Consider the following 13211-nt stretch of genomic DNA (forward strand, 5'->3'; position numbering starts at 1 on the left):
GTGTTGTAGTTGTGGGTTATAACGCCATTTTCAGCACAAGATAGGCTATGCATAGCGGCCAGTATTAATGGTGGAGGAAGAACCCGGTAAAACCCCGGGAAGAACCACCGACCAACGAGAAGCTACTGGCAAGCTTTCTCACATACCCACATTAGCCGAATCCTAGACTCGAACCCACGCAGACAGAGGTTAGATGGCAGTGATCCGCAACAGAGAGCGCTTTAGACCACTCGGCCACTCGAGGCCCCTTCTATCTTGGCCAGGTGGAATAATATACTAAGTCTTTTCTGATAAAAATTTTGTCATTGTGTCCAGAAATAGTATGTGCATGAATAAAGAATACAAATCATGTAGCGAATCACAGTTCCTTCATGAGCACCGGATGCATCAAGGGATCGCGTGTGATCAAGATTCACAGAGTGTTTCGCCAGCAATCTTGGATGGTTCCATATATTCAGATGGATAGGGTCCTACGCACAAAGACCACCCATGATTTTGAAAAGGACTTTTAAAAGCTAATGTATAACGCAGTGTTTGGGAGAACAATGAAGAAAATGTGCAAACAAATCTTAGTCGATTTTGTCCGTAAAAATGCGAGCAGGACAGACATGAAAGACTCATTGTGGACTCGGCTTTTGGGTCCCGAAATATCTTTGATGGTGGACTTGTTGCCGTTCACAGTACAAAAATAAAATCTCAGACTGACGAAACCAATCGATGTGGGATCGCCCGTGCAATACTTAATGAAGTTGCTCATGGATGAGTCTAACAATGGCATGATCATACTGGATGGGGTCAAGATGACAAACACCGAATATGACTCATTTGATGCCGGCGAGTGATTGAAAGAACATTCATTGTTTAGGAAAGCCAACAAAACAGGTGGTTGGCAAATTCAAACACAAATGCTAGCGTAAACCGAGCGAATAGTATGACAACGACCCCAAATATAATCGATTGTGATCGGGCCTAAAAACAATAAAACGGCAACATATTTTCCACGGACGATTGTTCAGAAAGATCTGAACCGTGGAATATCTTCATGGCCGTCTTGAGTTTGAGCACACGGCAAATATGATCCGATCCAAGAACCATTGCATGGGTGTATACCGATGCACCAAAGCGAGTTTGTCTCCGATGGATACCAGGATTTGGCAAAGCCCCCAACGGAATTACCTCTCACGCGTTCGGTCAAGGTGCATAACTTGCCTTGACGATCACTGACACGATCGTGGGAAAGAAATAACAAATATGCCTGAAGAAACTTGTTAGGAATTTACCCATCGAAACAAAAACGAGAACTCTTTCTTGGTACTGTCAAATATATTTACCACAGAGTTTGTTTGGCCAAACGTATTAGATCAACCCCATGAGTGACCATTTCTCTACCGGCAAACAGTTCTGCAACGACTTCTCCTCTTCAATTCCCGTGCAGACCATTAAAAATTTAGATAATGTGCGGTTTTATGTGTATATTGTTCATACCGGTTTACTTTTGTTTGCCCCCAGGTGGACTCTATCCACCGCCATTCAATGAAATTTCTGCTTTCGTACCTCCTTTCACGACCCACCGTGCGATTCGTTCTCTCTATGTTCGATTTATTGTATTAACGTCATGCATGAGATCCACTCCGGCGCGTTGACTCCCACGGATATCATGTCGGTAACAAACAACATCCAGGCGATGGATTGGTGCTTCTTCTGGCTTTGTGTGGTTGAGAGAATCAAGTCGTAGATTCAGATGCGTACCATGTCCACAGTAATTGTAGCCAGAATGATGCTTCTCGGCGGGATATTTACTCCACGGTGTGTCTGGCAACTTTGTTAATGCAGCCAAGATATCATGGCCTCTAGCGACGTCTTTTACACCAGACACTGCGCGTCCACGCCATTTCATTGGAAGTTCTAACATACGTAGACTTCTTTCCTCCGAACTGAGCACAAGATCCTGCAATTGTTGCTCGTCCATTACGTGTTTGAAGTCGAGTTGGATATCTTGTTCGTCTTTTGGTACGATATCTTATAGATTATAAAGACATGATCGTATTATAACGACATATAATTATTCAGTGGTATCACGCAAAAATAAATTCTCAGATGACTCATTCGTCATCGATCTATCCGCACAAGTAATACCTGTACCACTTACGCATGGTGACGGAACCGCGTTTTCATGCTCATTTGCGCAACTGGCTATTGGCCATAGGCCCTGCTAAATCCGTTTAAACAACTGTTGTCAAATATGGCTGTACCATACGGTTAACCTGACATCAAGTATACATGCTTGCACCATCAGCTGCTGATCAACCGTGTTATAGTGTGCTCAAAGATGTTCAAAAAGCGTTAAGTGGCGGCAACAATGCTTCTATCAATTTCCACCAGCGACAAAGCCCCTACCATTGATGATTTGGACGCAAAACAAATCAATCGGGTTTTGTACGACGAAGTGATGCTCGAGAATCAAGTCAATCCCGCACAAATATTTTCACGAGGCCGGCATAAAAACACCAAAGAATTATATTGCCTAGCGATCCGCCCATGTACCAAAGTCATCCGTGACAACTCTAAAATGTACTTATATTTCGCGGTCTTGACGCGCTTGGTCTTGGAAACGTTCATTTGACTTTTGATGTGACGCTGAGTACAAGTAGGATCAATTTCGAGACATGCTTGCGCGGATGACCTCGAACCCGCATAGTTATTTTTTACAATTGATTTGACTGGTGGGTCAAGCTAGTATCGTGCGGGTCTCGACACGAACATAACCCTCACACTAATACGTTTCACACGAACGCGTCAATGTAACAAACAATACTTTAACAATTAAAAATGTCCGGTAGCAATACCGTAGAATCGTACGAAGACGACGCCGTCAAGCCGCTCCTAAACATCAATAATTAATTCAAAATGCAATAGAAGGCCAAATAATGTCAATCATATGTTACACTCGCGACAACGGGGATTGAACAAACATTTGCACCACCGATTTAGCCCAGCAAAGAAATTGCTGACGTCAAAGGCTATCACAAAGGCCACCAAAGTAATTGTGCAACAAATGGTTGCGCTTAAAGCAAGAGAAGCGGCACCTGGTGTTGTTCGTAAAGTAGATGATAAATGCTCGAAGGATATCAAAAAGGTTGAAGATCAACTGCAGAGACGATTGCGCGTTCGCCAAGGAGGATTGAGGAAATCAAAGAAAACGTTGAAGAACTTACAGAGGCCCAGCGTATACTGGACAATGGTACCATGCATTTAACGAGGACGTGAGTCACGGACTTGGCAAAAGTCTAGACGTACCAATCGAGTACAAGTCATAGCAGAAAACATGGTCCAAATTTGTAACGAAAAGGTTTGAGATAACATTCCCACAAATCATATGAAGTTCATTCTTAATAAATTATCGACAGGACAGAGTGCACGATGAAAGTATCAACAAAGACAAATACATGAATGGCCTAAAATAGGACTAAGGGAGTTTACAGGAAAGAAAATTGGCATGGGTGAAAATTGGGAGCATTTTGTAAATGCGTTACAGGCATATCAGAACAAAGAAAACGAGGTGATGATTTATGGAAAGATCTTAAGAAAAGGTGGGACTAATAACCACCACAGCCACATTTATTTCTTAAAGAAGAAGATGAAGAAGATACTGCGATTGAATACGAGACACAGGAAAACATTTGACACAAAGGAGAGGAAGAAAAAAGGCCTGAGCCAGTCTAAAAGTGGTTAGACGTAAAACACACACCACAATTTCTCAAAACGGGAGAAAATGACGAGTGGGAAAGACAACAATTTACAAAGTGTCAAAAGCAAGAAGGGTTTTAAAAAATGCTCAACGTTTTCGTCAGCTGATATTCAACCTCCCAAAAGGAAAAAGGTCTGAAGAAACTCGATAAAGTACAAATGCGGTCGAAACACGAAACACCTCCATTCACACTTGCACCCTGAGTAAAATATGAATGGGCTATGAAAGAAGTAAAACCATGACGCCGTCAAGAAACATAAATAAAAGTAAATGGAGAAACAACTAAAAGGATGAGAAGGCTTGGTGGTGGTGAAATGTCCGACATTAACGATATCGCAGATGAATTGGAAATACTTGTGTGATCGGTTCGTGCAACAACGTCCCCGAAGTTATTAATTAAGCCATATCGATTTTCAGCGGCTGCTGACTAATCATCCCATGGATAGAGAAAGATATAATACGTTAATACACGAACGGTTTCGAGATTTCAATGAAATAGAAAAAAAAGCAACGAAGATTTCTGAAACAACTGAAACGGTTCGAAGAGAGATGCATCATGGTTAATCCAATCGTGTGGTACGTGAAATATATGCTTCAATGCAACAGACGGTTGTAAAATACAATCCAGAGCGTGACTTTGATGCTCCCTATCTCATCCGCCAAGCCATTATTCAGAGTGAAGTTTTCTGCAAATGTGATCACCGGTGACTCACGCACTATTGAGATCGCACTTGACTCGTTGTGAGCGTATTCTAGTTGGCCTTATATTGGATTTCATCACCTTGGTGGTCTGTCGGCAAAAATATTCGTCTGTGTTGTCGTCAGATAATGGTACCGCGTGGCACACCATTGAACTTCCCTCTAAGGCATTCGGTACTACGTCAATCATTGATGCGGTTCCATGAAGATTTTCAGTGTTGACTGACAAGAACAATACAATTTATATTGGCGAACACAGGCATAAAATCATCTTTGCTACTGTCATTGTCTCTACACAATATCTAGTCAGCAATAAACAGCAGCCGTTGAGAGCTGTGTTATCTTGGCTCCAAGGTCTTCACGAAAGTATGCAGGACCTAAAGGGACAGGGTATCATATCTGGAGTGACATTGTGAGAATTACCTCAGCAACACAAGTGAATTTAACTTCTGATGTAATTAGTGTGACTTGATCTCGATTACGCTTGCAGCACCTGTGTATTCGATATGCCATAATAATCGGCTGACACATATTCTTGTTTCCCTAGTGGATCAAGTTGGTCACTAAGCGGTTCTGCAAGGAGAAATATTGACGATACAACTGTTCCTAAATATCGGCATTACATTTAATAATTATAACAACACGAATGACTGTCATGCATGGATGTATCAAGCCTATTCGCTTACTTAACGCAAGAAAACTCGTGTACGTAACTTATTACGGGCTTGGTGCCGTTGTTCGTGGATAATTTGCAAGCGAAATAAAAAATCACGGATCTGACATCGCACACTTCTTTCAACCCTATACAAGTGACCACAAGGGTTGTGGATAGTGAGAAACGTACTGCTGTATATCAGTTAAAATAACTTTGTTCGTACGCAGCATAGACTTCTGAAGATCGATTATAGCTATCACTAGTACGATCACCAAGGACACCTCCAGCTACATTGCCATCGACCAAATCAATACCACCTGCAGTAAGTAAAATCAGAAACGAAGCCGCTCAACAGCGATTTCCTGATTCAACGTCTGCAAATCTGGCCATGGTGAGTGGATTTGCACGGTATTGAAAACAAATCAATAATGTAAATCCCATGACCCAATTGAAAGATGTATTTGACCCGGCATTTGATGTGGTAGCAGCGTTTGTAAGTGGATCAAAGGAAACTAGATTTCCAGTATTACTCATATCCAGCCAGAGATTCCAATCAATTAAACAATGAGTTCCAATTGCAACATACCTCTTCTTTTATCCTTCCGTGTGAAGCTTTATTTGTCAGTGGAGTGAAAATTGGTACTCGAAAACAATGCCAATTACAAAGCCAATGTCCACGTGGGATTTCTTAGCAATTGCATACTAGCGTTGTTTAAAAAGTGCACCTTACCCATCGATGGAAAAGAAATCAAAGTCATTCTGAACAGCGGTAATGTTGCAACGACGATTCTCTGAGTCGCCATATATAGCGATGGTTACACTAGAACCGCCGGCCCAGCCATGATGTTTGTCAAAAGATGCAGCTGATTACTTAGACCAATGACCGCTTAAATTTCAGCAAATTGTACAGGATTATATCGTGGAACCACAACCTGATGGCATGGATACCAGACCTGGCACCGGCGCTCCATTGGTGAAAGGTCCTAACCCAAATTAAAATCTTGGGTTTGCGCAGCACTGAGCACAACGTTGTGGAGCCTCATTACGATTCTCGTGTACCATTCACTTCAGTCAAATCTCTGTTATTTGCAGAGCTGTTCAACATGTGATATTTGGGGTGAAACACACGGTCACCTTGTGTTGTAAAAACAACTTCATCTATGCCATTTGGAGTGTTGCAGGTGCTGCTGCCGGTAAAGTTGTATTAGTTGCACTGATTTTATGAATGCCACTGTTATGCCATTCACTGAAAACAGAATCACGCTTGTTATTGTTATGCAATCGGAACCCACATCAAAGTTGTCGTATCGAGTACATACCTCAGACGCACACCAACCTAATGGCATTGTGGGTCTGTTTACTTGTCAAATAAGTGCTCAGCATTGGTCTTACTTTACCAAAAAAACAAGTGCTCTTGAAGCATTTACTTGCAGAGTACTCACTCGACATGACACAGAGTAAAATTATACTTGCCAACATAGAAGTGATTGAGGTCTCATGGATGAGAAATGGTCATTATAATCCTTCGACAGAAATACGGCTTGTCTATGCAGAAGCCAACCATACTGTATGGGCATATCACAATAGTTTGTCGTACAAGGACAAACGTCCAATCAGTGATGCACGTCTGCAAATTTCTCAACAAAGTCATTCATACGTTTTATCCGATGTATCAAATTTCCTTGGAGCATCTAGAGGTGTTCAGGCAATCCGTTGTAGGTTTGTTGCATACATGTGTCGGTAACGCTGGTGATGCTAAGTACAAAAACCGTGTTGAGATACTTTTAGGCAAGACGTCGTTGTTGGAGGGTGCTGGTGATCAAATAAAGATCATAGATGTACTTGAGGAACATACATAACTGAACGTTTTATGTATTGGAATAATAATGTTCAATCACAGAACGAGCATATGATCTTCTCTAAGTCAGCCGTGAAAATCAAACAGGCAATTAAAACAATTGTGGGGATACAATGAAACAGTCTGCAGCAAAATTGACTGCAAATGTTCCTGTTTGGTTGATCTAAGGGTGGCTCATTGAATATGATGTAGCCAAACACTATACACTTCAGTAACATTCCAGTTATCCAAGTTAGTGGTGGCACAAACGTAAAGGCCGGCGAAAGAGTTTTCATTCCTTTCAGTGATTTCGGCATTGCTGGCGGCATCAGATCCAGTGGCTGCAAAAGCTGCAACATTTGGAGCTGTCGGAACTGCATCAGTAATGGCTTTGAAAAAACGGTTGGTGGACGCATAAAAAATGAAGAGGTCATCGATTGCCAGCTACGAGTTGACTTATACCATCAGGCAAAGGTTAAATTACCCGGTCGCAGAAGATCACGCCGTTGACCAATCTTGATTTACTCGCGACGGCAAATTCGATCAAATATTTTCGTGGTGTGTTTATGCTAGATGAACTTGCATCGATGGTGTTGCGCACAAGTGGAACAGGCATCGGCAATCTGGATTCATCAGCAAGTGTTGACACTCGCTTGGTCGCATATATGGTAACACCACATCATGATTTGTATTTTGACTTTATGGACTTGCACCGTCAGTCTACGTTGTTAGTTATTTATCCAAGCGCAGACAATAAACAGTGTTTCAGTCAAGTATGTCAGCACAAATGCGGCTGGATGGTCCTGAAGTGGCTATCTTGTCGTTGAGTCAGTGCACGTACTGCAGCTTTCATCGACCCGCAAACACCGTTTGATTTCACCCTAAAGGGTGTGCAGTAGTATTATACAACCATGTTTCTCAACATTTACGTTTGTTAGTCTGCTTGATGACACGCTGCAGATGTGAATCCGAGGCGATTTGCCGCCAAAACGGATTTGTCCAAGTTTAACAGTCGTGTTGTTATTGGCGTCGTTCCAGACGAGCTTGTTGTTTTGTTGAAGATCAATCTGGCAAAATTAAAACATGAAAAGGCGGAAATTCAAGATATCATCATGAAGTTTAGTTGCAACTTTATGGAAAAGAGTCTGGTTGAACTCACTAACAGAGGTGGAATCAAAGACAGTAGCGTTTATTAAATACTGTGTCGATAGAGCTAATGGTGGGAGGAAGCAATACGCGGATGAACACGTCACTAAGATGCATGCACAACCACGCGTAGTGACTTCAAGGATCCTAATAGGCGGAATATTAATCAAAGAAGAAGAGGAACACACTGTCGCAACCTTGGAAAATGGCCGATGTTGTTTAATTTCTTTTATTAAAAACAGTTTCGTTAGAACTGAGAAAGTCACTTTTGATGTTGCGCGAGTCTGGATCATCTTCGTTTATTAACACTGGAACTAATGGCACGTGAGATAGAATAGCAAGGTGGATAAATGATAAGCAGCATTTTAATCTTTACTTCGTACCACTGAAATTACAAATATCCTGGCCGGATTGCATTGCTGTATAATTTTACACTTTGACATTGCCAGCATTGTTGGTCACTGAAGGTGAAATTCAGCTTGAAACACTCAGCATTTATCAAGAGGGTAACTTTACTGTCTTTGGCGTTTTTGTTCAAGTTTATGTTTGTTTCATTATTATAACGGTAATGGAATTTGTCCGTGGTGATGAAGTGTTCACCAAGAACGAGGTGCTGAACCAACTGGCAGCATAATAACATAAAAAAGAATTTGACTCGGCATCTCGAGGAATATCTACGTCAAAACGATGTTACCAAGCCATCGTATGAACCATCATATAAATTTGTCAAGTAGAAATTTCCATTTGAAATCATCATGATATACCACAAATTAGTCGATGTCAGCATGGAATCTTTGTGCGTGAACAAAACTGAAGCAGCAGACGCAAAAGCAGGGATCGTTTCTACAATAGCGACGCAACATTCACCAATTGTATCCACCCCAGTTATATTCACTAAAGAATATTTTAAAACAACATTGACTCAACTAAGAAAAGAAAGGTCTCAACTGTTATTCAACAAAAACGCCCTTGTTCGAGTGACAGTTATTGGACAAAGATGATCGTTGGATGTTAAAGGTTCTGGCGTAATCGGTGTGATTTTGTGAGAGGGGTAATAGGCCACCAGAACACAACATCGCCAGATATTTAAATATATGCGAGGTAGATTGGTTTTAACAGCATGACAGTTAGTTAAAAAAGAATAACTCTTTAGATGTGCGTGTGCGTATTGCGCCTGTTTGTGATGATGAGATCGGACACTATCTTCCTGTCGTGCAATTAAAATACGCGATTACTTATTAATAGAAGAGTTATGACAGACCACCAGTCTTACCGTTGTGAAGAAATATTCGAATATAAACTACAGCTGCCAAATGAAATCTACATGAAAACCGTCCTGACGTGAAATACAAATGCGCATGTTTGGTCGCACATTTTATTTGCGGTCTTCCTGTGGCAGCAAATATTGACCTTAGATAGACTGGAATGAAAACAACATCAAACATTGTGGACGCCCCAATATGTGTTGTTGTCGAAACTACATCTATACCAACAGATGTTTCCGGAGGTGCGATCAAGTTTATTTCGATGCGACTATGTACCCGAGTATGCATTTATTCTGCATCGCTTGCAGTCACACAAAAACTTTATCAATACGATCCCGTAAATTGTACTCAGTTGCAATCGAGGACAAAATAATCAGTGCAGCCAAGTGTGAAACTGCCCTGGCGGAAATGGAAAATCACAGACACTACAAATCACAAATAAGAATACGTGCAGTTGCAGATTTACAGACAGAAAAATAGAGTCAAAAGGAATTATTCACGCACAGAGTGTTTAAATAATGCTACCATAGACTTTTCTGTATGAGCATGTAGCCACGCCTCTCTCTCACGCTGTCTCTCTCTCTCTCTCTTTCTCTCTCTCTCTCTCTCTCTCTCTCTCTGTGCAGTATTTTCGTTTCCACAGTCACTGCAGACTAAAGTACTATGAGGGTGGGCGTTTGCCTTATTCGTCACCCTTGAAGACATGTGAGCGACTCTAAGCCCCGTCACTAACTAACGTCACGTGTGTGTTTGCACCTGGAGGTTCCGCATCCAGCGGAACAAACGCCTAAGCCAAAGACAACGGTCTACCTATGGGATAGTTATGTCATATGGGGTAGAGGGAGAACGGGACAAATGAACGACACCCAATAAGAAAAAGAGGTAAAACCATCATTTACATACTACTGGAAAGCATAATCAAAGGCCCATATAGTAGCGATACAGCTATCTATGTCTATGACATTGTTATGTGTTTGTACATATGTTGTCACTTCTTTCTAGTTTCTGTTAGCGTTATATTGCTCCACATTGAAATTCATCAGAGTGCTGTCTCGTATTGGAAAGATACTATCTATTTTTTAATTCCAGATTATATGAGAGACAGTGAGCTTCTTTTAGTTTTATTATTAGCTGCACAAAATATTCGGGGAAGAATATCACATATAATACTAGTTCTAAGTAAAACCAATTGACATGGTCACTCATATGGAAATTTATGTCACATACCATACATGAAAATATGGTTTAACTCTTTTTGGATACATAAGGTAATTCAGCAGGAGGATCACGTGCACGGGCTGGACACAGCTTGTGCACTAATGCAAAACAAGCACATGGAGTGAGTGCGCATTATGTACATTGTAAAAGCCCCTGCTTGTATAACTAAAGCTCTCATTCTTGAAAAATATTTCTACATTCATAACTACTAGAGTCTACCTGGCAGGTTAGTGATGTATTAGATAAGAATGCGTATGTTTTTTGTGAAATTTGATGTACTACATTATAATGTGCAGCAATTTATTTTTCTAATTATACAATATTTTGTTCCATCTGGTCTAATCTAATATCAAATCCATATCTGATTATTTAGGGCAAATATGTGTTGTCAGGTTGTAATGCACTTAACATATTTGGTATGCACATATGCTAGACAAGAACATTTTCAATTTATTTCAGGTCTATCGCTTTTTTCTGTCTTGCTTGGATTACAAATATCTGCCACAGATTAATAACGATGGACGTGACGCTTTTCCTTGAAAATGGAAGGAATTGAACCCCGCGATATAAATATACTACTTCATGATCAGAAACATGTAGCCCTGGTTGGTTCATGTAAAAGCTTAGGGTTTGATTAGTTAGAAATAAAGGTTTACAGCACGCCAAAATGACACGCAATTGCACTGTTCTTCGTTCATTAGGTTAATTCCTGTGTTTGGGTGGACACCTCTAGTTTCCTAGCTACGCAAAATGTAGCATGCACTGTGGTGACCTCTCCTTGCACGAAAAAGTAAGGTTCATGAAGCTGCATATACCGGCCCCTTCTTAATATTTGTGTTAAGTACTCAAATCTAATATTGATTTTGAAAACGTGTTTTATGTGGTTCAGAAAAATGGACTGCTTTAGATTTCCGTTCCCAGGCTGCAAGTCTTTCCGTCTCGATGAAGGTCATGTGACGGATGTCGTATTTTGCAAGCACATAATTCCAGCTTTTGCATGCTAGCTTACGTAACACGTTTGGTATAGACTAGAAACATTAGGTTGTCAATATTAATGAAAAAGTTCGGAACAGTTCATCTTACTCTGAATTATCAAAAATCGTTAAATTATTACCTGTGGCCCAACTAGAACGGAAAACTGTAGCCTTTGACGAATTTCTTTCTCGAATCTTCGCCACGCAGAATCTAGCTGTTTAGAACCTTAGGTGAAATGTGCTAAATTAACTAGTCAAAAGATTCAAGACATGGCCCGGTATAACTGTTTTGGAGCCAAGTCAATAAATTGGTGCGGAATATTCATGGGTAATCGCAAGATCCAATAACGCCAGTTAGATCTTATTGGATGATTTGGTCCTCGTGCAAACATTGTGGCACTTGTATGCATTCCTCAACTCGACATCACCTTAAGCCAATATCATTTATACTAGAATAACCGTAGCTTGCTTATTGTATGTTGATATAATGCGTATAATTTACAAAAATATATTTTATTTCCCTAAAATAAAGGTACAAAAATTAATACTGAACATTATGGTGAATTGTTATATTCATTAATGTAATATTAATTCAAAACGTTTTCTGAAGCAAGTTTCAACGACATTCCAAATGAGGCCATGTATTGTAAAGATATATCAATAATACAGAAGATTAACTGATACATTCCCAAAAAGTCATTAAATGAATTGTTTTGATAGAGATGAAAGCTGAGATGAAAGCTGAAATGTCATGGAACTGTATTGAATGTTGTTTTCATGAACTATATAGTACATCTCAACCCTGGAAGTCAGCCCTGGAAATTTAAGAATGGTTCACGTTGAGCACTATACACGACTCATCTGTAACGTGCAAACTACGATCATAATGTATTTAAAATATCATCAATTATGTGACCTTACAAAATTATTAAAATTATGCACAAAATATAAATGTACATGTGTTATTCTCATAGCGATTGTAAATTAAATATTTTTTGTACTTAATTACAACTGCTAGTATCCAAGACGTTTAAAGATTAAGTAATTAGAATTTATATTTGTTAGTTCCTTGTATAATATAAATTGATTCCATATTACATGGATAGGGTTAAATGTATCGTGCGGTGTTCTTGTGTAGGTACGCTTTTGTAGATGTTCCGAAATGAAGTGGAAATATCCATCTCGTTTGTAAGGAATGTCGTATTTATCGAATATTGTCATTCTTGTCAATTGACACATAATTGACTGTTGTTGTTGTTGTTGTTGTGGGGTTTAACGCCATTTTTCAGCACACGATAGGCCATATATGGCGGCCAGTATTAATGGTGGAGGAAGAACCCGGGAAAACCCCGGAAAGAACCACCGACCCACGAGAAGCTACTGGCATGCTTTCTCACATATCTACATTGGCTGAATATGAGACTCGAACCGCGCAGACAGAGGTGAGATGGCAGTGATCCGTAACGGCGAACGCTTTAGACCACTCGGCCACTCGGTGCCCCCATAATTGACTGTTAAAGGGACTATACCGTACATGTACAGTAATACCCGTTACACAAGGTGAATACAGTCTTACATATCAGAAGACTCGTACAATGTTTCGTTCCTTATCGACCACAATATATTGCTGTCAACGACACCATTCCATATAAAATGAATACCATAATAT

General features: G+C 40.3%; 1 protein-coding gene across 1 annotated transcript in view; it reads left to right on the forward strand.

The window, feature by feature from the left end:
- The window catches only part of LOC149782707 (uncharacterized), a 61027-nt gene that overhangs the window by 9716 nt on the left and 38100 nt on the right, over positions 1-13211 (forward strand). The window contains exon 4 of the mRNA XM_089935170.1: positions 10740-10794. Coding sequence (XP_089791296.1) covers positions 10740-10794 — 55 coding nt within the window. The remainder of the gene's footprint in view (positions 1-10739; positions 10795-13211) is intronic.

This window comes from Sinohyriopsis cumingii, chromosome 15 (genome assembly GCF_028554795.1).
Source record: "Sinohyriopsis cumingii isolate HCF-2022 chromosome 15, ASM2855479v2, whole genome shotgun sequence".
Taxonomy (NCBI): domain Eukaryota; kingdom Metazoa; phylum Mollusca; class Bivalvia; order Unionida; family Unionidae; genus Sinohyriopsis; species Sinohyriopsis cumingii.